This window comes from Euprymna scolopes, chromosome 23 (genome assembly GCF_053919585.1).
Source record: "Euprymna scolopes isolate OS-2025 chromosome 23, ASM5391958v1, whole genome shotgun sequence".
NCBI lineage: Eukaryota > Metazoa > Mollusca > Cephalopoda > Sepiida > Sepiolidae > Euprymna > Euprymna scolopes.
In genome coordinates, this window is record NC_136504.1 from 40,346,572 (window position 1) to 40,370,396 (window position 23,825).

Below are 23,825 nucleotides of genomic sequence, written 5' to 3' on the forward strand. Positions count from 1 at the left end.
GACATCCTGCATTGATGATTCCCGAAAGGATGAAACACTAGTGTCTGAAGATATTATATACTATTTTGATGCAAATGTAAAGCCAGAGGTAAAATTACCTACTCTTATCAGTTTTGTGATCTAGCAGTCAGGTGTCAAATCTCAGCATAAAAATACTTAAATGCCAGTTAACCATATTGCAAAACCATGACATGGTGAAAGAATATGTGGAACCTATATACACATATTTTCTGTTGCTGTCTTAACCATATTGCCAGACCATCAGACTTCACTTTACCATAAATCAACTAATCGTATACCTACCATATATCTAAACTACCAGCGATTGTTAAAAATTTTCCTTTGATAGTAACAAACCGGTGTTCATGGCTGCAACTTGAATTTGCCTATGAAAACATAATTAGGATTAAATTTAAGTTATGATATAGACTTCTAATAAAGGGAGACTACCGTTATTAGATGAAGTGTAAAGAAATTGATGTGCTACAACAGACATCTGTTGGCCACCCATTAGTCGGGCAGCAGTGGGATTATCAAGTTCTTATGATTGTCGAGATTAAAAGAGGTGTCAGAAGATCAATTGCTAGAAAATCCACGTTACATATTTTAATGGACATTATTAGTGATGGGATGATCCCAATATTTTTCCTCGATTCCAAAACAATTACAGATTCCGTACTAAATTCCAGATTCTGATTCTTTATAAATCTCTGAATATTTAGCTATAGAGTTGTAATTTTCTCCTGATTATCGTAAAAACATGTTAAATGTGCATATATTTTCTCAAGTGTACAAACCTATGGATTTTAATTTTACTGATAGTTTTGAAATCAATAAAAATTTATTTTATTATTACTACCAGCAGTGGAAGATTTTGTTTTAAACAAAATCAAATAAAAAGATAAATCAAGGAATCGTTCTTGGCATTGGAAAATAAGCACAATTTTTACAATATTGATTCCAATACCCCAAATTTCCGATTCCGGATTAATCGTCTCAACACTAGACATACATTATCTTGATTTTCCATTGGTACCTTCAGTTTCACAGAAACATTAGAAACTCATCCTGTAGGGTTGAAGATCCTAAATGGGACAGATTCATAAGCTAATGTTTTGATAGTAAAACCAAATTTTTCTTTAAATACAAATATTCATTTCATTACGACCAAGTGAAAAATTGTGATGTCCCACATTTTCCATATGGGTTTCTCCAAACTTGAGTAGACATTAACTTCGCAACTACAAGAGAAAGAGAAGGTCTAATTTGAATTCACTCTCTCCTTTGCTTCTTGCACTCCACAGAATATGTACATGACCAGTTTCCCCTCTTGCAAAAGTAAATGAATCCAACTGGCTTTATTGTTGTCAGAAAGAAGCATCGGCCTGTTCAGTGCTAGGTCTATCCTTACGGAGAAGGATTTACTTTATTACTAATAACCTGGCATCCTGCTGGGAATGTGATGACAGGGCTGCTCAGGCGTTTTTCATAAGCCAAAACACATTTATTCTAATGCTCTAGCTTTTCAAAACAATGCCTGAACCTGTGTCTAACCTCAGGGTAACGAAGTAAATGAGTATACGCTTTAGAAAGAAAGAAAAAAGTGAAACAAAAAATAAATATAAAAGATTCTCAGGCAATACAAGACCAGCTTTTTTTTTCTTTTAAATGAAAAAGAATTCTTTTAAAAATAGGTTCTGAATGGTAGTTGCGCCATGATTAAGACCTCGAATATGGAATGCCATAATCATAAACCAACACTCAACATTTACTATTTCTCGTTTTACTGAATTCATCCAAAGAAATTATCAAAAATCTTTACAAATTTATTTTAGTTGTTTAAATCAATTCTCAAAATTATTTTGTTTAGATGTGTGCAGCAAAAGATTAAAAAAGTCATAAAATAAAACTACTCCAAGCATGCACTTGCACTAACCAATAAATTATTCCATGTTTTTGTTTTTATGCATTTTTATTTTCATTATCATAGTTTAGTATAAATCGCAACGCAGCATCATAGTTGTGGCCTGCACTTTAAAAATAAAAAAAGACGAATGTCTTGAGAAAGATGACTTTATTGTACAGTAACCATAAACAATGACCGATAAGAATATGGTCTTTTACCAGTAGACACAACATGGCATCTCTGAAGAGTTTCTCTACAAATAAACTGTCAGATCATTTTAATAGAAAGTATTGATAGATTAAACTAAAAAAAGATTAAGTATTGCAGAAAACTTGGAAATAAAGAAAATTTTAAATAACATCGAAATACACAAGTCAATCTAATAACAGAAAGATAACATTAATTTCCATAAAGCCGTAGTTGTTTAAAGGTCCATGAAAAATTACTCAAGTGTGATAACTGATATTTTCATATTAATAAAATTGTGTGACCATTTTTCATGTGTGCATGTTTCTTGCGTTTACATGGCTTGCACATTTTTTTTTTTTAAATCTTTATTGAAATAAAATAATCTAACACTTTACAGTACTAAAACGAAATCATCCTTCGTTAATAGTTGAAAAAAAAAAAAAAAAAAAAAAAAAAAAAAAAACTTGCTTTTTAAAATCTTAGACAATCCTGATGCATAGTTTAATGACCAAACAATGCCATGGTCAAATTTATCTTTCAAAATCCTATTTCAAAAAAACATAAGGTACAGGGGAGCATTAAAAAAAAAAAAAAAAAAAAAAAATTGTAAAATGAAAACACTGTCAGATATGTACAGATAAACTAATAGTCATTTTCTAGTTATAGTAATTTGAATGGATTTATTATACAAAACGTTTGGTTTGCATGTGTGCATATTGCAAGACCGATATAAAAAAAAAAAAAAAATTTTTTTATCCAATTTTCAGTTGGGCATTCCTAAAGCAGGCTGTAAACCTTCAACTTTATGATTTAATTTTTTTTTTTTTTAATGTAGACTTAAGATTGAAATAGAGGAAATGATTATGAAAGAGGGAAAAGTAAATTTGATTATCTCCCTTGGACCACAGAATAAAGACCGGAAAGTGTGTGTGTGTGTGTGTGTGCAAGAGAAAGACATTTGAACTGGGAATTGTATAAAAATAAGGGGAGGAGGAGGAGGAGCCGTAATCAGATCTGACTAGTTAAGAATTTCAAAGAGTCAAAAAAGCGAAACCAGAAAAGTGAGAAGGGGAATAGAAAATTCAGGATTTCCAAATTATTTTGATCAGATCCCTTCTTTGAAGTAGTTTTTTTGGAGGGAGATGGGGGTAACAAACCTTTACTTCCTACTTCTTTAGTTTTTTTTAAAACTGGGTATGAACGATCATCAAGAAATATATATAAGAGCTGCTCAGGCATTTTTTGATAGGTCAGAATGTACTACACCTACTTTTGAAAAGCTTACCTGATCTTGTGTGTCTGTTGAAATAAATGCGTGTTGAAATTAATAAAAATTTTAAATATTTATTCAATTTAAACAGAAAGATTCAGTTTACTATGCAAACTTTAAGTGTTGGGACAATTAATTGGAATCGAAAAAAAAAAAATTGCAACTTTTTGGGATATTGAAAACAGGGGAAATTTGTGCATATTTTCCAATGCCAAAAACGATTCCTTTAATAATCTTTTTTATGTGATTTTGTTTAAAACAAAATCTTCCACTGCTGGTAATAAAATATTAAATATTTATTTTAAACAACGAGTAAAACTAAAATCTATAGATCACCCCTTACACATGTGTTTTTATGCTTTAGAAAATATGTGCATATTTAACGTGTGTTTTTGGCGATAAACAGGAAAGATAACTTCATAGTTAAATATTTAGAGATTTATAAAGAATCGGAAATTGTATTGGAATCGGAAAAAATATTTTAGAATCATCCCATCACTATTACATATAAGCGACTCTTCCCCAAACGATTTTATCAACTAAGTAACCAAATTACGGAAATGAAGAGATGCACACATTCCAAATAAATAGAGAAACAGTTGCTGTTTGTTTACCAAGTTTTAGAGATACTAAATAAGTATAATATATATTCTGAAACTACATTACTCCGGATAAGTATATTTCATTTTGATCAAAAGATCAACATTGTGGAGTTTGCATTCATTACATCAGTAAAAAGGAAACATGTTTTAATTTTTAACACTAAAATTATAGACAGTAAAATAAAATCTTAATCAGGAGGTTCAGAGCTGGGAGCAGAGATTAATGATCATACATTTACTGAAATTTATTTCAATATTTATTTATCAGCCCACCCCTTATACTGACTCAATTAAGTGAGTACAACATTGAGCCAATCCCCCCCCCAAAAATTAATATGGAAATCTTTTATTGCTCTCATATATATATATCATATATAAGAAAGAAATATTGAATAGACTAGGGATGATGGGAAAGAAGGGAGCTTCTGCTGATGGAAATAACCACAGAAGGGCTTTTTTCAAAGGGGACTCTTCTAGCAGAAAACAACAGGGAAGTGTGGGTGGGGGAAGCCCCCCCCCTCTCCATTGGGGGGGGGGGGTCAGGTTCTTCTGAATTCTGAAGCACAAATCCTCACATCCCAAACACAGGCAGCACACACAGTACAGTACAATACATCCCCCTTTCTATCCACACCGGGCAAAACTTAAAACTTACACACCTTCCTTCCTACATCTAAATCTTACCCCCCCCCCAATAATAATAATAATAAATAATAAAGTAGGTGGTCTATCCAGCTTTGTCACGAGCTTCTCTGCCCCCACCCCCTCGCCTCTTGTTGGTGGAAGTTTGATTAACAGCTTAGAAACACTGACCTCATTCTTTTCTTTCATCAAGAGTGAATTAAGAAGGTTGATATTCTTTTTAAAAGATAGACATCAACACCTTTTCAGAGTGAAGATGTAGAATCAATAGTAATTATTTTGACAAAGATTGAAGGAGGGGGGGGGGAGAAAAAAAAAAAAGAAAAAATATATATTAAGATTTATTGCCAAATGACAAAACTCATCTTCAAAAAAAAAAAAAATCTTAGGTAGACAAAAAATGGGAAGAGGTGGTGGCTCCCTACTCCCAAAGGTTAAACAAAAACCTATTCTAGAAGATGAGGAGGGGAGAGGATGATACAGAAAAAGATGCATAAATTACTTAATGAAACTCAATCTAGAAGCACAAATACGTTTTATCTAATCAAATATTTTAAAAATTTCCAATGACTATTTCAATAAGAATTTACTTAACCTAATACTTTACTGCAGTTTCATTGCATCATCAGAAGTGTATCCAGCAAGAAAGCAAACATCACAATCATAAAAAGCCACTAATATGTAAAAATAAGTTAAAAGTAAAATGTATTTATCTTATGTTATCGGTTGATAAAAAGGCTTTCTTTTTTAAAATTATTTTTTTAATCTCATCTGCCACCCAAACGATAGTTTTATCCTTCAAATGCCATATTTGATATAGTATGTGGATGTCGGTATTCAATAAGTCTCCAAGCAAAGGAGATCTTAGATTTTTTTTTTTTTTTTTTTTCAAGCTTTGAAATGGAAACATCGATGTTTTTTTGTTTTTAATTATTTACGCACACAAAAAGCCTGCAAAAATATCCCATGTGTATGATGGAAATGCTATATTACAAAACAGACGTGCCAGAAATGGTTTGCTTGATTCCAAAAAGGTAATTTTTCTGAGCTGCTCCTCACACTGGCCAGTCAAAAATGATTGGCAGTGACTAAATAAAAGCTGTAGTAGAACAAGACTTTTGTTTGACAACCACACAAATCAGACATTCTCCAGAATTCAAACTGAGCATGGAAAATGAATTATATAAATGTGATTGTGTTTCTGAACTTAATGTTCGCGTTCCTCTTTTTTTAAAAAAACCTTTTCGACCAACCCAATATTAGCTGGATCTACCCGACATAGCTACAGATTCAAATATTTTAGTTTACATTTAAACATTAGAAAAAATAACGTTGATATTTACCACCATTCTTACTACAGGAAGGTTAGGTGGGGATTGAAAAGCCAGTGTACAAGAAGTGTGTGCACTCTGCTAAAAAATGCCTGTCGCCATTCCTCAGTAGACAATTAGCAATGAACAAAGCCCATTCTCAAAGCACAAGGTAAAGCTTGGTAGTGTGGCCCTCTAGAACTGCAGAGAACCATACTTAAACGTGAAAATTGAAACACCATCACCTAAACTTTAAAAAGACTCAGACTGTTGAACTAAGTGTCGAGGAACAAAACCTACTTAGGCCGTGAATTACATTTTTTAGTTTAAAGAACGTGCTGCATGAATAAAAAGTACATAACAAGTCAGATGCATTGCTATGTAGGTCTAACATGAAAAATCAGAATATACAAAGCTTTGTAAATTAAAACAAAGAGAAATATGGGAGTGCCAATCAATGTTTGTACAAAGCATTGTTAGATATCATTATCAATGGTGCTGCGGTAGCCTGTTGAATAGAGTTACTGACTATAGGCTCGCCAGTTGATTCCATTCCTCAGGATAGGTGTTAATTTAGTCACACTAAAGCGCTGTGTTACAGCAAACCGCTTGTCTGTGGATAACATGTACATATTAGTTATTAGCTTTATTTCATCGATATTGTCCAATGAGAGGTCTTAAAAATAATTCAAAATAAAGTTATATTTACAATTTTTTTTTTTTTTTTTTTTATATAACTATTTGCCTCATCACACTACAAAGTTTGACAGGAGAAAATCCAGCTTCCCAAAAAGGTTAACTTTGGATTTCTACCTGGTATTATATTTTGATCCAAATTAAATATGTCACAAACCAAAAACGAATTGTAGCATTTTAGGAAAACGAAAAAAAAAAAAAAAATGTTCAAACTCCAGGTGTTGAGCATAAAAACACTTAATGGACAGGATCACTTTGAGGATTATTTTTAGTCCTCACAAATGTTAATCAAGAATTTTCTTGGTGCCAAAGCGTTTCATATATTTACATTAAATCTAATGAAGTAATCTTGAAATTCTTTGAACTAATAGACAGCAACAAAAGCATATTTTATGTTTCTCAATTTTTGAGATGAGGATTGATAATTTATATCGGATTGTTCGGACTACTGTTCTATCTTGAACGCTATTTTGCAAGGATTCAGTAGATAAAGTACTTAGTAAAATTCAGTTGTAAATTACATTCTTCTGGAGGTCGAAGGTTTAAATCTAAAGTACATGCGGTACTCAAAATAGAATTGTGAATTCCTTATAACTTCTACCCGATCAGGGCTGACAGAACAACTTTTAAAAATACAGATTTAAATACTTACTTTAAAAAAGTTATATGGGAAACAAAATTGGTTGCATATCAATAAATATGCCTTTGGTTTAGAAAAAAAAAAATTTTTTTTTTAGCAAAACCATCAGATGATTAAAATTTATACTTTGGATTTTGCGTGGTTTTATTTATGCCTTTTTTTTATGGTTCAACAGAATTGAATAGTGTTTTAACAGAATCCGTTCTCTTCATATATTTTAGAAGTATCCTCTTCTATCTATCTTCTATATATATAAAAGCCAAACGTCTGTGTGTATGTATGTATGTTTGTTTGTAACGCTAAAACTTTTGAAAGACGGAACCAAACTTGACAAATTTGGTATCATATTGAAGCCCCATCACCCGGATGACAAATATCGAAATTTCACGTCAAACGGACCACTAGAAGTGGGTCAACTGATCAGTTTTCTTCAAGGGGGGGCCCCCAAAAAACCTGTCATATATATAGACACATTATGTTGTATATTACCTGTTCTCTTCTCCCTAAGGTAAAACAATTTCATATACATGCTGTAAATTACCTATGCTAGGTATAAAACATGAACAATACCAGTCCTAGGGTAGATAAAACAAATAATACATAGAGATGAAAGATTCCTCTCCCCTAAGAATAAAACATATGTTCAATATCTGCTTTTGTTTTTTCATTGTTTATACGGTCCCGAGCAACGCCGGGTAGCCCTGCTAGTCTATATATATAAAAGCCAAACGTCTGTGTGTATGTATGTATGTTTGTTTGTAACGCTAAAACTTTTGAAAGACGGAACCAAACTTCACAAATTTGGTATCATATCGAAGCCCCATCACCCGGATGACAAATATCGAAATTTCACGTCAAACGGACCACTAGAAGTTGGTCAACTGGTCAGTTATCTTCGAGGGGGGCCCAAAAAAAACCTGTCATTATCTATATATATAAAAGACAAATGTTTGTTTGTAATGCTAAAACTTGAGATGAAAGATTCCTCTCCCCTAAGAATAAAACATATGTTCAATATCTGCTTTTGTTTTTTCATTGTTTATACGGTCCCGAGCAACGCCGGGTAGCCCTGCTAGTATTCTATTAATAGGCTTTATTTTATATGTGAATGAATGAGTAACAAAAAAATATAAACATAAAAGAAAGAAAATAATCCAAAATTCGATAAGACCGGAGGAGTTACCTTCTCTTGAATAAGTAAGACTGCCTTATTAGAAGGAATTTCTATACTTGTACAATTTAATAAAGACAATAAAAAATAAAAATATCAAAAAGGTTATATTGTACATATCCGTTATGGAATGAAGTTCTCTGAAAAAAAAAAAAAAAAAAAAAAAAAAAAATCGCTGAATTTATCAAGTATTTTTTTTTTTTTTTTTTACAGAGAAACAATTTATGATACTGAGCAAAAAGTTTGATTTTTAAAAGCTAGTATTAAAAATGGGGAGGGAGTGTCGGCACTTTAAACAGAGTTATCTCCCCATGGCATGTTAAAAAAAATTCAATGATGGGTACCTTTAACACGCTGTCATAAAAACATGTTTTTCTGCAGTAAAAAAAAAAAAAAACCTACTCGATCAAATTAAGTGAAATTTTTTTTTTCAGAGATCTTCAGTCCAAAACGGATAACCTTTTTTATGATATTTTCATTTTTTTTAATGTTTTGATGAAACTGTACAATTACCGGAATTTCAAAACATTAGTACTTGTTCCAGTACATTTCAGTTCTTATGGAGTTAGTTCCTACTATTTACAGAGAATCCAGAGTCAGTCCCAAAAATTGCCAAAAAAGTTTGATTTGAAAGTCATCATTGGGGTGGGGTAACTATTTTTTTTTTTTTTTGACAAGCTATATTTAAAAATAAAATAAAAATAAAAAACTTAATCCTTTGCATGTTTAGAATAATTTTCCAGTTCATTTTTTATTTTTCTCCAGTTTATAAATCAAACTTCTTTGGAATTCCATACATGAAAAAAGGACGCCATAAAACCTTGCGATTATCACAAGATTTATGAATAGAACAGAAATATGGTGTTTAATGGATCAAATATTAACTAGATTTAATAATGGATGTGGTAAGAGTCCTCTATCACCACACATGAAATAGGAACAATATACCTCCATGGATTAAGTAAAGAGTTCAGTTCAAGAGTTTGACTAGCTTTCCAAGTTAAAAAAAAATGTACCTGAAGGTTGGAAGTTAAATCAGACAAAATATTGTGAATATAACAAAGATGAGCAAGTAATAACGCGAATCTGAAATTATAATAGTTACAATAAATTAAATTTAAAATTTTATTTTTTTAAATATGTAGCAAGCATTTTTACCTTTATAAGAAAGAAAATCCTAGGTAAGCAACTATGGAATTTACCAGGGCTCCTACTAGTTCTTTTTTATTCTTAGAGATTAGGTTTAGCTTAGAGAAAAAGACCATGTTAAAATGAACCTGGGAGTAATGGCAACTAAGTGGATGACTCCTAAAATTCGGACCTCACTGCTAGATGCAGTTTGGTAAGGCCGATATCCTGATGAAGAGGTTTTGTGTGTAAGTGTGTGTGTACCGGTAGAGTCATACACCTGTCATGTCCCACTCCAACACACACATACCACCTGCTCCTTGCCGTTGCTGACATTTGCTCTGCTTGGCACCTGTCAGATAGCTACTTGCTGCTGCCGCAAGCATAAATCGAGGGATGGGTGGAGGATGTCCAATGCTGGCCTATTATTACATTTGCTTGTATGGATAACATAGCTTTCTTATAGAAATAAAGTCGATGCGGAGATCTTCCTTTCTATCAATTGGTTCACAGAAGTACACAAAGTAAATTAATCCGTCTGCTCTGGATACATATATAACAGCACAGATATTAGGAAGACCATCACTCCTACAGTTTAAAATACTCCTAGTTATTTAAGGGGTTTCCTTCTTAGACTAGTTACCTTAGGAAGGCTTTAGAGTCCAGTTTACTGTACTATTTAATCCATAGCTGAAGGAAGCATCTTTCCCTAGATTAATGAAAATGAGACTGCAACCTCTACACAACTACATAAAACACACAAAAAAATTGTAATTAGTGCATCTATTTAGATTTTTTATAAAAACAGGAAAGAATTCCCTCTGCCTGTTTTCTAAAAAATTACAAGCCCCTTGTACACCCCCCCCTTGACGTAAATACCCCTGACAAACTTGACAAGATGCAAAATCTCACCCCTACACACTAAAGATCCCCAGATGCTAGAAAACTTTTTACTCTAATAGTTTCTTCCCTAAAACTGTTTGACTTTGGAATTATCTTCTAGGTTTCTGTTTCACCAACTGTACTGACATGCAAAAGTTCAAGTGTAATGTAAACAGACATCTTGCTGCTCAACTCCCTATATAGTATCCCTACAAATTATGTCCCAGATAGTAGCCCCCTACATCAAAGTGGCACTGTGCCTTGTTTGGGGTGAAAATGCAATAAAAAAAAAAATAAATAAAAAATAAAAAACTGGAATAGTACTATTTAAAGTTCCTTTTAATGTATTTCTGTTTTACAATTTATTTTTTTTTACTGGGGAATCACTACTTATCAAGACCCAAAGGCTACTCGAGGATAAGGGTTAATGATTGTCAAGTGGCCTGTGAGACAAAACTGACAGTATTATTTGGATTCTTCACTAATTATATTGCGTCATTTTCACAATGTTTTCAGTCAATGTAACCTCCAACCTTCCGCTGCATCTTGTCGAACTCCGGAATGTTTATGTTGAATTCTGGAATCTGGACGGAATTTCGAACAGAACCTTTCATTTACTTCACGGGTTTAGCATGCTTTCGTTCCATCAGCCATGACTGGATAGAGGTCTTAAGTAATTCGCAATTGTATTTTCCTTCAGATACTGAGAATTGAACAACCTTCAGGAGAAGGTTACTTTTACAATTGTTTCGGCAAATGAAAAATAGAATTGCAAATTACTTGAGATCTCTATCCAGTCATAGCTGACGGAACAAAAGTATGCTGCCCCCATAAAGTAAATAAAGGGTTCCATTCGAAATTCCATCCAAGTTCCAGAATTCAACAAGATACACCTGAAGAAGGTCTAAGACTACATTGATCCAAATATTGCAAAAATGACATTCAAGATGAGAACAGTAGTGCAAAGAATCCAATACTAATAGCCAATCCTCATCTCAAAAATTAAAAAACGTAACACTTTAATGATTAGCAATGGTGATAATTGTAATTATTCTACAAATAAAAACATAGTATTATTGAGAAAGTCTTGGGTCACCAATTCTTAAATGATTTTTTTTTTTGCCCAAGAAATTCTCTAAGATTTACATGGAGAAAATAATTGCTTTACTTAAAATTGTTCCAATCATACATCAACAATCATCAGTTTAACGTTCATTTTACATATAGCTTTTAGAAATTGACTCAAACTTATATATGGCGAACATTCTTTTAAAATTTTTAAAGTGATTATTTCCATAATTTAGGACATCATTTGGGGGGGGGGGCTGGATAACCTAATGAGATGACATGGACCAGTGTTTTTATCTCTAGGTGATTTCACATTGCTTCACCTGCTCTTAACATCCATCAACAACTACTAGCTTAACCAAAACAATGAGTGCAGGCATGTAGGATACAAAGTTTAAGCCAACAGACTGCTGCTCACCATCACCTCCCAGCATTGGGATTTTATGCAGATTTATGTCACTTTAGTCAAATTTCACATAGAACATTTTAACTTAGCAGCTCTTTTCCCCCCAAATGATAGTACAATATGTGGTATATGCTAACTATGCTAAAGACAACTAGCAACAACTAAGATAGTTCATATTAATCAAGCTACTATTTTCATCTTAAGTGTTGTGAGGTCAGAGTGGTCAAATGGATAACGACACTGATTGATGACCAAGTGTTCCAAGCTCAAATCCAGTTCATTCCACAAAATCATTCACTTAATAGTAGTCGGCAACCTTTGTGTTTCCTACCATAAGTACTTGAATTTCTTTTCTAGAAAATATATTTCTTACTAGAAAAAATATTGGGGAAACCGATGCCAACAAATAGAATTTGATTCATACAATATGATGGTTGTTCACGCAATGTTTCGGTTGATGTAACCTCCAACCTTCTTCAAGTGCATCTTCTCAAACCTAAGAATTTGCAAAAAATTTCTAACAGAACTCTTTATCTATGGGGGCAACATGCTCTCGTTCCATCAGGCATCAATAGGTATAAGTAATTGCCAATTGTATTTTTTATGCTACCTGCACTGAGGATTGAACCTTTACCTCCAGAAAAGTGTAACTTATAACTGAATTTTACCAAGTACTTTATCCTTTACGCCATGGATCCTTGAGAAAAATTACATTGACCAAAACATTGTGTGAATAACACTCCAGATTAGAATAGTTTGGAGAATCCAAATCAATCCTCATCTCAAAAATTGAAAAACTTAACATCGTTTTAGAGTTTTTACTTTTATAGTGACAAAAGAACTTCTGTGGAAATCCAGTTATATTTCAGATTTTTTTTTTCAGACCCTCACTTATTTTACAATTTGACAAATGATCATACAGACATCGAAAAAGATATTAAAAGATATTGACTAACTTTCGATGCCATCAGGAGAACCAAATGACAATATCCAACAGAGATGGAAGGAACGAATCAAGAAAATTATAGAAAAATTCTAAATCTGAAGATACGATATTTCGAAATGACTGAAATGATTTGCATAGAAATCTTATCAAAAGGATTTGCTATTAAATAGACAAAAAAACAAGTGAAGCATGCATGGTCCCATGAGTGCACAGTGAACGAGGAATAAAAAAAAAAATAACTAAGTACAGCATTTGCCCCCCCCCCCTTAGCCCTAAAAGTCTCTAGGGGATGTCAAATCCTGGTGAAAATTAACAAAACGGTATAGTGTTAGGCCTTTACATATGTAAATTTGAGTTCTGCACCTGCAAAAAAAAAAACAAATAAGTCCATTATTTCCCCCCCACCACTACCACCACCCATTTAGCCCCAAAAGTCCCCAAGGCCTTAACATATTTAAATTACAGTTCAGCACCATGCAAAACTGCTAAATAGACATACACAGAAAATGTTGGATAAATATGGTAAAGATAGTCGCAAAAATGGAGTGTTTTTATTAGCCTTAAAAGAGCCCCTGGGGCACACCTAAGAATTCTTGCAAAGTATAGACAAACAAAATTATATAAAAATCAGTTACAACTTTTCAGAAAGTTTTATAAAAATCCAAGGCATCAATTTTTTTTCATAAGCACTCCGGTTGCCCCCTAGGAGTGCCTTTTGGGTTAAAACCCAAAAGGCACTCCTAGGGGGCAACCGGAATTTTCCCGTAAAATCCATTCTGTTACTTTATAACTCATATCATGTTTAATTTGCAAAATTTCCAAAAATTCCAAGGCGTAGTTATTGGAGTTAAGTTTTTCACAATATCAGAATGTAAATTGAAATGATATGCACACCATCACAAGGCAACCCGATACGCGCACAATCACACAACAATACAATACTTGCATTAAAATTAGACTATAAGATACCCCAAAAGAAACATGAAATTTAGCCCAATTAATTTACAAGTATATATATATATATGTGTGTGTGTGTGTGTGTGTAACAGCTGTTAAGAGAATACAAATGTTAAATGAAATGTTTAACTGCTTTTTATGAGCAGCTGCACAATAGAATCAACAGTTTATCCAATTTCCTTTTGAATAAATTCAAATTACGAACATATATTGTTGCAAGCTCCATCAACAAATTTTTAAGGATATGATGTCTGACCGTCTCTGTAATTAAATTTATGAAATCATATATATATATATATATATATATTTTTTCTTTTTTTTTTTAAAAAACACCTATCTCCACCAAAACTGCCTACTGCTTTGATCCTCACCCCCTGCTACTACCACTTTTTTTTCGGGTATCCTTACTACACTACCTCAACACACCCAGCAATGCTGGGTATCCCCACTAGTTCCAAATATGGTAGAGTGCATTACGTTGATATCTACTTTTGGGGAATCATTAATTTGGTTCAATGAAAATAGAAGTACTCATTCTGAACAGAGCAACAGCACCCTTGGATGTATGAACTATTGCTCCATGAAGCCTACACGCACAAACACACATGTCCTAAAGAAGCTTTTAGTATTTCATAAAAAACAAAAATACTAGGGCAAAAATAAGAATGCAGTTTAAATTTCTAGGAATATCAATTTAATTTCACATATCACAGACTTTGCACTTGCATAAACAGATTTTCCGCTAGAAAACCTACGGTACTAGTGCACTTATTGATCTGTGCTGAAATAATAACATTTCGAAAGCCATTCTTAACATGGGGAGGGTATTTTGTAGCTTTTCCGTACTTTAACTTCACAATGTAATAAGACATCATAAAACAATTAAACTTGAAAATACTATTTAAAAAATAGCGCGAATGAATAAGTGCATCAGCACAAAACCTACAATTAAAATAGGGGATTCAACTCTATAACAGTGGAAAATAGCATCAATTCTTGAATAAAAAACCGAGGCTTAGTTGTTTACCATGCAGTTTTTTTTTGAGATTTAAAAAGGCAGTTGCTAAATTCATGGTTTTCAGATGGTATAGATCAGCTAATAAGAAATGTAGACATAACCCAGTTTACCATTTTACTTATAAAAAAATGATATAAATTAAGAAAACATAATACTATTTAAAAACTATTTTGTGAGAGATACGTATAGAAGTAATGAAATTAAAAGGATGTAGTGTTTACCTGATATACGCAATGGTAAACTTCAATCTAATATAAATACCAGTATTTAGATATAGATAATTTAATCCCAACTGAATAAAAAAGCTCAATATGCAATAGAGCTTATTTTTATCATATATATATATATATATATATGTGTGTGTGTGTGTGCATTAACTTATTTAAAGAAATTCTTTTTTGCATTGTTTAGATTAATCTGGCACGTGTTCTCATCTTCAGTGTTACCTGTACAAATTTTAAGTTGCTGTAACCTCTGACCTTCAGGTGTAAACGCCACCATGTTTCCTGCCAAAACATGGCAACTTTTACACCCGACGAATATCAGATGTTACATCAACTGAAACGTTTTCCAGATATCATTCAAGATGAGAACAATTATCCGATTAATCTAAACGATACAAACATTCATACCTCATCTAAAAAAAATTCAGAACTGAAAGTTCTTTTTTTGATTCACACTTACTCCTTCAGAATAGTCATTTTTCAGGGGGCAAGGAGTTACTTCTATTTGGGAGGGAGAGTACTCTATAATACTGAAGTGAAACTATGATATAATATAAAAATGAATTCCATAATAACATAAGTGGTAAAGTGTTGCAGACGTTTTAAATCAGACAGAAAGTGAAAGATGCAATAAGAAATAGAGAGGAGTGAAAGAAAACAATGAAATGAACAGTGTAGCAGAAGGGGAAAAAGTCATCATGTCAACAGCTAAGTAAAAAAGATCCGGTCAGAGGAGAGGAAAGGGCGATCAACGACATGAGTGGATAGCCAGTAGAAAAAAGAAAAAAAAAATGAGAGAAAATTTTAACAGTATAATACAACTGATTTTTTTTCTATCATCGACCAGTTTATCTTTTAAACAGATGCACTTTTATTTTTTATTTATCCGAATTAGAAAAACTTCATCTTGCTGCAGTATGCCTATGCACCCCAATATACAAATATGCTAAAATGCACCAAAAAATAGACGGAAAATTAGAAAAGCAACACTAAATGACAAATCATAACACTATCCTCTGCTTAGAAGAAAGAATAGTGGCATTTATGCAAGGAAGGTACCGTGCTGAAATAACATTCAGAAACCCATTCTAAACATGGGGAGAAGATGTTTGGTAACTATTTTGTACTATCATCTAACAAAAGACATTGTACAACCTGAATTTAACTTAAATACTAATAAAAAAAAAAAAAGAAAAAAAAGCATGGTACCTTCTCTGCATAAGTACCAAAATAGTAATAATCACCTAGCCAGAATAAAACAACCTCCTAAACTTATTTGAGATCCACTGCTTTTATGAAGGATAAACAGCTAGTGATGGATGATTTCATTATTTTTCCCCAATTCCTATCCAATTACAGATTATATTCTAAATTCTGATCTTTTAAATTTCTAAATATAGAGTTGGTTATTGGGGGGGAAGGGGTTACGCAAAAGCCCATGTAATATGTGTGTATATTTTAACAAATGCAATAAATACATTAGTGAGGATGGTTTATAGATTTTAGTTTGCTGATAGTTTAAAATGAACAAATTTTCATCATTAATACAAGTTATGAAAAATTAAGCTTAAAAAAAAAAAAAAAAAAAAATCGTTTTTCGCATCAGAAAATGGCCATAAGTTTTTCTGATTTCAATTTTAATAAAAAAAAAATTCTAAAATTTTTGGGTGATTATCACAACACTCATAATATCTGCAAGCTATCAAATCCTTTTGTATCGTACTATGAAAGATTTTCCTTGTATTTGGTACGGACATGTTTATGTATGCAGTTTTATATGCACAACCCATTGGTTTTAACATTGTTTGCGCAACACTAAGCCAATTTCTCACAACCTTTAATCAACAACTCTTTCGAAGATCTTAAGAGAGTGCGACATGTTGCTCTATATGCCAACATGTTGGCCATTAAAAGAAGGAAGATGAAAAAATATTGGTGATGACCGAAGATCTTCTACTGAATCGAACTTGACTATGCCAAAAATGTAAACATTTGCCACCATTATGTTAGATTAATCTCCGGTTGGTTAGTTGTTTTTGTTTTATAGCATATCAATCCTTTTCAGGTTATTTAATGCCAAATCCAGTTATTTTGAAGAAAATTTTTTAATAGAATATATATATATATTTTTTTTTTTTTCAAGTCAATTTAAAGTCTATTTATTTTCAAGTTTCTATTTACTCCATAGTTGGGACCCTAACAGGTACTACCACTCCGGGTCAGAGTAGATCTGGGAGCAATGGCAATTAAAGGGTGGCTCCACACTCCCCAAAGCTTGCGAGCTGGGACGTCACTATTGGATATAGTTTAAGGTCAGGGTCAATCTCAGACAAAAAAAAAAAAAACATCTGCATCAGTACTGTGCGAAAATGACAACACCATCACAAAAACAGGATTCAAGGTGGAAACGCTGGGAAAAGGCCAAGAGTACAGCCAAAATGGTGGATACTCTACACTAAGACTCACTGTGAATGGCGTCAAAAGAAATTCAGATTGGCCTCTGCTGCCAGGGATAAACATGGGGAAAAAAATAATGCCAGCAGATTGGTTGTTCAAATAAGTATAAAAGGTGTAAACCCCTGTGTGACTTATAGATAGTATTATGGAGGTTGAAGGAAAACGTGAAAAAAGACAAAGATAAATCGCAAAAAAATAAAGAGCAAAAAATACAAGTGAACTAAAAAATAAATATGAAATGTTTTCAGTAATACAACTAGTGCAACAAGCATCTAAATAATTTTTGGTTGCGTTCGTCTGTTTAGCAGATACAGTTATTTAATGCCAAATTATTTTAATAGCTATTATAATGGATTCATTAAACACAAATTGTTTGGAGACGAAGGGAGCGCATACCTTTCCCAATGGTACAAGTGTGTAAATGAATAAAGTATATCAGACAGAATTTGAACTTGGCATAGATTATTTCATAACCTGTTATGATATCAATTAGGCCAATTATGTCTACAATGTTATTAAGAATTTTGAGGCCAAATTGTATAAGTTTTCAAAAATATAAATTCTGTTATCTGGAATTTGGACTTCTGTATTTTTAAATATGATTAATACTTTAATGAAAAATATTTAAATGCTCCACCCACAATGTAAATCAAAAACTATCAACGGACACAAAATACTTCCAAATTAGGAAATTAACTTTATTAAAGAAAAAGTTTAGAAGAATGTGTTGGGTGAAAAAGAGAAAAGGCGACAGGGAAAGGGGAGAAAAGGCGACAGGGAAAGGGGAGAAAAGGCGACAGGGAAAGGGGAGAAAAGGCGACAGGGAAAGGGGAGAAAAGGCGACAGAGAAAGGGGAGAAAAGGCGACAGGGAAAGGGGAGAAAAGGCGACAGGGAAAGGGGAGAAAAGGCGACAGGGAAAGGGGAGAAAAGGCGACAGGGAAAGGGGAGAAAAGGCGACAGGGAAAGGGGAGAAAAGGCGACAGGGAAAGGGGAGAAAAGGCGACAGGGAAAGAAGCCAACACTGCAAAGACCTATGTTCCAGTCTAAATCAAATGGAACTTCTTTGAACAAAGTTTCTTTCCAAGACCTTCCTGCCTTTGAAACATTAGCAGGAGAATGTTTTCCTACAAATGGTCGTTTCAAGTCTAAGGTTAAGAAATATCTGTTTAGCTATCTTGTAAATCAATTGTAGTTCTCAATCATTTAATAGAAAGTCGCATCAGCCAACTGAAAATCTCACTAACCTTTATTCTTGAGTGGTAAATAGTGGAATATTAATATAAGACAGGAACAAAGAAAAAAGATGGGTATAGGGAAGATGGAAAAAGATTTTTTTAGTGATAGTAATTTCGATAATCAGATGGAATCGAGAAGAGGGAGTACTAACCATTTTTGTATCCTCCTGAATACATGGTGTCTATACCTGTCGTTCCATTCTTTATTCCTTGATTAGCAACAGGTGGCGAGAACATCTGAAAAGATAAAGAAAAAAGAAACTTCAATCATTTCAGGAAAAAAAAAAATGCCAAAGACAAACGATATGAATTGAATGAAGCCAAGCAATTTTTACATAACTATTTTTAACTCTATTCAAGTTCCGTTATCAGTGCACGAAAGGACACACGCCATTGACAGAAGAAACTCTTCTCATGAATTTAGAGATCTTTTTACAAGATTTGTTTATTCAACAGTTGTCAGTAATTGTCTTCGAAAGACACATCGTATATTCTATAATAAACAAGCCATTGTAAAGGAAAGGGAACAAATCCATTGCAAGAACAGTCACAACAGACTGCAGCCGTCATTTGCTTTTTTTATATATATATATATATATATATATATATATATATAATTTAAAACACCTTAAGCATTTCCATCACATTTATTTGTTACAGTTTTGAAAAACAAATTATTCACGCTTCGGCAAGTCAAAAAGAGTTTTTGGGGGGAGAGGGTCAATGAATAAATAAAACTATTCCTCCCTTAATAACTAGAAGAATTACAAACTAAAATTTGGGTCCTTGTCCAAAATTCAAGTTGGAGCTTTGAAAAACAAGGGCAGATAACTCCACAATTCAAACTTATGAAATCGGCTTCGTAATACTTACGATTTCACATTAATCATAAAATTGTTTAAAAATGATTTTAAGAAAAAAAAAAAAAAATACTTGATCAATTTATATAATTTTTAGAATATGACATTTTTGTTCCAAGAGGAATATGTACAAAGTTTAACTTTATTATTCAGGTTTAACTGTGGACTTGCCCCGAAATTTGTTCTTAATTCATTCACTACAATTTATTCATTTTTCAAATACACTTTATAGAAGTTGTCAGTCAAGTGAGAAAGTGAGAAATTTCAGTTAATTAGACAGAATAGCTTTAAGTTTTACCTACAAAAGATAAATGCCAATATAAGTTACATTTAATTGGTAATAAGACAATTTATTACGTAACTTATTTTCCAAACACAAATAGGTAATGTCATTCATCTCCTCTCCCTTACTGTAAACGGATATAACAAGCTCTTTCTCATATACCAATATGAATTCTGCTCGGTCTTTTCATCCCTCTTCTCTGAATATGTATATTGTTAGCTGCTACTGAACAGTGCCGTGATGCTGCCGTTAAAATGGAAACTAAGTAAAGCACATGTGAATGAATGTATAAAACAAACGCATAATAGATTTGCTTAAAAAAAAAAAAAAAAAAAAAAATTGTTAATACAAAAAGTAAACATTTTGTTTAATGAATTTACCTTCTGAGTTAAGTTTTTAATTTAATCAATTGTTTTATGAATCTAGATAAAAATTATTGAAACAATATAAACTAGAATTTCCATCTCTTAAAAGAAAGATTAATGTTCTTTAATTCAATTAATTTAGGTGTGAATAAATCCTGTTTTATACTTGTTTTAATCTTGTAAAAACTACCCCCCCCCTTGGGTCACCATTTATCAAGGCCTGGAGGATACTCGAGGATAAGGGTTAAGTGTCAGGTAAGTCGGGAGACAATATCAGTCATCTTGGAAACTTGAGTAAAGTAAGATTATCTAAATTGACGATAGTCAGCCGAGAAGCAGACAAACAATATTGTGTTCCACAGACAGCTCTAAGAAAAACTTTACTCATGGAATTTTTTAGTTTTAGGTACAGATAGTTGATAGTTGGCTATTTTATCCTCTTGCCCATAGGACTGGTGCCTGCAAGCAATATCAAATTTCTATTCATATAAACATTTGATGAATGCTTTTACAATACTTGATTTGTTTATAAACCTCTTTAACTGCTAATATCTGTAAATGATATTTCATAAATGTAATCAAAATGCACTTTAAATATTAAATCATTTGAAGGATTCACTTCAAATGAAGATTTTTTTTTTATTATTATTAATTTGCATTTTGGAATTTATTGCTAGAACTACACTATAATAGCAAAATTAGACATTTTGAATTTTGAATTTCAGGGCAAACAAAAGATCTTTAATTGTCATGTTAAAGAAAAAAAATACAAAAAAATGATCAGCTAGACTGTCACAATTAGCAAGAAAAAAAAATGTTTGGCTAAAAAACGCCAAGAGTTTTAAGGGGAGGTAAATAGCATGTAACTATTGCCAATTTTTTGTACGTTTTGCATGTTTTAGTATAACCAAGTTACTTCTCTTGTTATGCTATGTGTTCCCAAAGAAATATGGTGATGGTTTTCAGTTTTTTTAAGATTGAAAACTTTTTTTTTTTTAAATAATGCGGTAATATTTAAGTATTTCTGACATACCAATTAAGTAGATATCATTGCTTTTAGTGGAAATTGACAAAGTCAGAAGTTTGTTTTGTTTTTTTTGTTTTTTTTCATTTTCCGAATTTCGCTACGATATTGCACCAATTTGTTAATTACATTTAAATTATATGAAAGAAATTTAATGAACATACACGAGAAGAAAAAAAAAAAAAAATTTGCTTTAAATACTAATACATTCATTTCATTATTTTTATAATGATACATAAATGGGGAAGAGGACTAACGCAAAACTGAGCCAGAAAAATTCCTTTATCAACATTTCGAGATGAACCTGAAATACATCAGAATAGCAATATTATCAACAGACAAGATTTTCTTCAAAATAAATCTCATTCATTCACTTGGATAGCAAGGTCAGTTTGACCCTTAAGCCCCCCCCCCTCCTTTCATGTTAAACTTATTTGCTTTGAATGTTATTTATAAAATTAGATCACTAGATTTATGCCACAGAAATAATCAGTTTTTCTTTTTCAATCAAAAGTCAGAGACATCACAAAAGATTTTTTTTTTTTTTTTAAATGCCTACCAAAGGAAAATTGAATCAACCACAAGATGAAGTGAGATGAGATTTACAAGAAAACTTGTTGGGATTTTTTTTTTTTTTTTTTTTTAGATGAGGACCAATAATTTTGATTATTAGAAGATTACCCAGTTTGAAATATGCACCTGAAGGTCGAAGGTTACATGGAAATAACAATCGGGGTGAGAAAAGTATTCTGAACAAGCCAAATAATATAAATCTAGTCAAGTTAAGCAAAAATGGTAAAGTGGATGTAGCATTTGTCAAAGAATTATTAAGCTTTTCTTTGGGAGTGAGGAAGAATTTGGTATGTATAATATAAGCTAATAATATGCATGTTTCCACTTGAATAAAGAGCCTTCTCAGTATTTTTTGTAAGATTATTCAAAGAATAACAAGAAACAAAATGAATAGAATGAAATTTGCAGTAAAAAAAAATAAATTAAAAAAAAAACATAACTTTTCTACTTGGCGAGTGTTGACAGAATGAGAACAATCTACACCCATGAATTAAGATTTCAGTTTCCAGAATTCCACAAGATAAACCGTTTATGACCTGATTGAACTAATTCGTCCAGTCGTAAATAAACAGTTTAAATAAAGTAGGAATTGATTTAAACATGCCCTGTAAGTATTAGTTCAGTATCTGGGCAGATGTCAGATACCTCCAGATTGCAACCATCCATTGCTTACATTCAGTATGCCGCCATCTGTCTTAGAGAGTGGAGGATTTCTTTTGGTGTCAAACACGTGTTTTCAAGCACTATGAATAATAATCACGGTAAGTTTATAAAGTGCAAAAATGTTTAGTAGTAGTTTAACTATTGAACTTCACAATTTTCCAGTTTGAAGACAATCATAGTATCATTACCCTTTAAATTAACTAAAATTAACAAATGTTTTTTAATCTACAGGGCTCTACATTGCAAGTGAAACAGTCGCATTTGTGAGTGATTTTTCAAAGTGGTGACTAGAAATAATGAAACGCTTATCTTTTGACAATTGTATATCTAACTTTTTTTTTTTTTTTAATAAAACGAACAAAGTTAAAGCATTTAAATAAAAGTTTAATAGAACAATATACTTTTTTTTAACGAAGGCTGTTTAAAAAAACATCTGGAGAAATTAGAATGCTTATACTTTCATGTATATTTAGAATTACACTTATTTGAAAAAATACAAAAAACTTTATGTACGTAATTGTCACAGAACGATGTCATATCTCCAAAATCACGTGGGTTTGGCTAGTAAACAAAAATATTTAGTTGTCAAAAGTCAACTAAAGATAAATTTGTCCATAGAGCCCTGATCTACATCATAATTCAAATTATAAAGGGTAATATATATATAAAGAAAAATCTGTATAATGTACATCCTCATAAAAAAATTTAAAAAATTATGTAAACTGATCAAGTAGTTTTACTTTTAAATTAGGAAATTAAATTTTGAATATCCAAGTGACTGTCTTATCACCCATTTTGAAAAATCTCAAACAATATTTATGTTGCAACGCATATGATTAATCACTTAAAAATGATTTGCTTTATAAAACTAACAATACTTGATCAATTTACGTGATTTTTGGAATACAATATTTTTTTATATTTCATCACGGATACAATCATACAGATTTTTCTTTGTTTTTTCTATAAGAGGAATTCTGGACAAGAACCAAAATTTAATACATGTTATAAGTTTGACAAGAAGACCCAAGTATGAAAACATGTGCCTAAAGTCAGATGAGAATATAGTCTGAATAATTCAAAGCATAAGATAAATCTAAGGGATAAAAGACAAAAAGCAAACCGCAATAACTGGATGTTTTAAAACTCCACAGAATTTTTAAAAGGATTTTAAAACCGAAACAGTTCTTTCATGTTTATTTGCATAAATTTTGATCAGCAATAACTATATATATATATATATATATATATATATATATATATATAAAAAAAAAAAACAATAACTAAAATGTATGTGGCTCTCCTAGGA

General features: G+C 31.9%; 1 protein-coding gene across 50 annotated transcripts in view; it reads right to left on the minus strand.

Annotated features, from left to right (window-relative positions):
• The window catches only part of LOC145245847 (transcription factor 12-like), a 290,146-nt gene that overhangs the window by 124,005 nt on the left and 142,316 nt on the right, over positions 1 to 23,825 (minus strand). For all 50 annotated transcript variants that reach the window (XM_080107513.1, XM_080107554.1, XM_080107518.1 and 47 more), the window contains one exon: positions 18,901 to 18,985. In XM_080107513.1, coding sequence (XP_079963639.1) covers positions 18,901 to 18,985 — 85 coding nt within the window. The remainder of the gene's footprint in view (positions 1 to 18,900; positions 18,986 to 23,825) is intronic.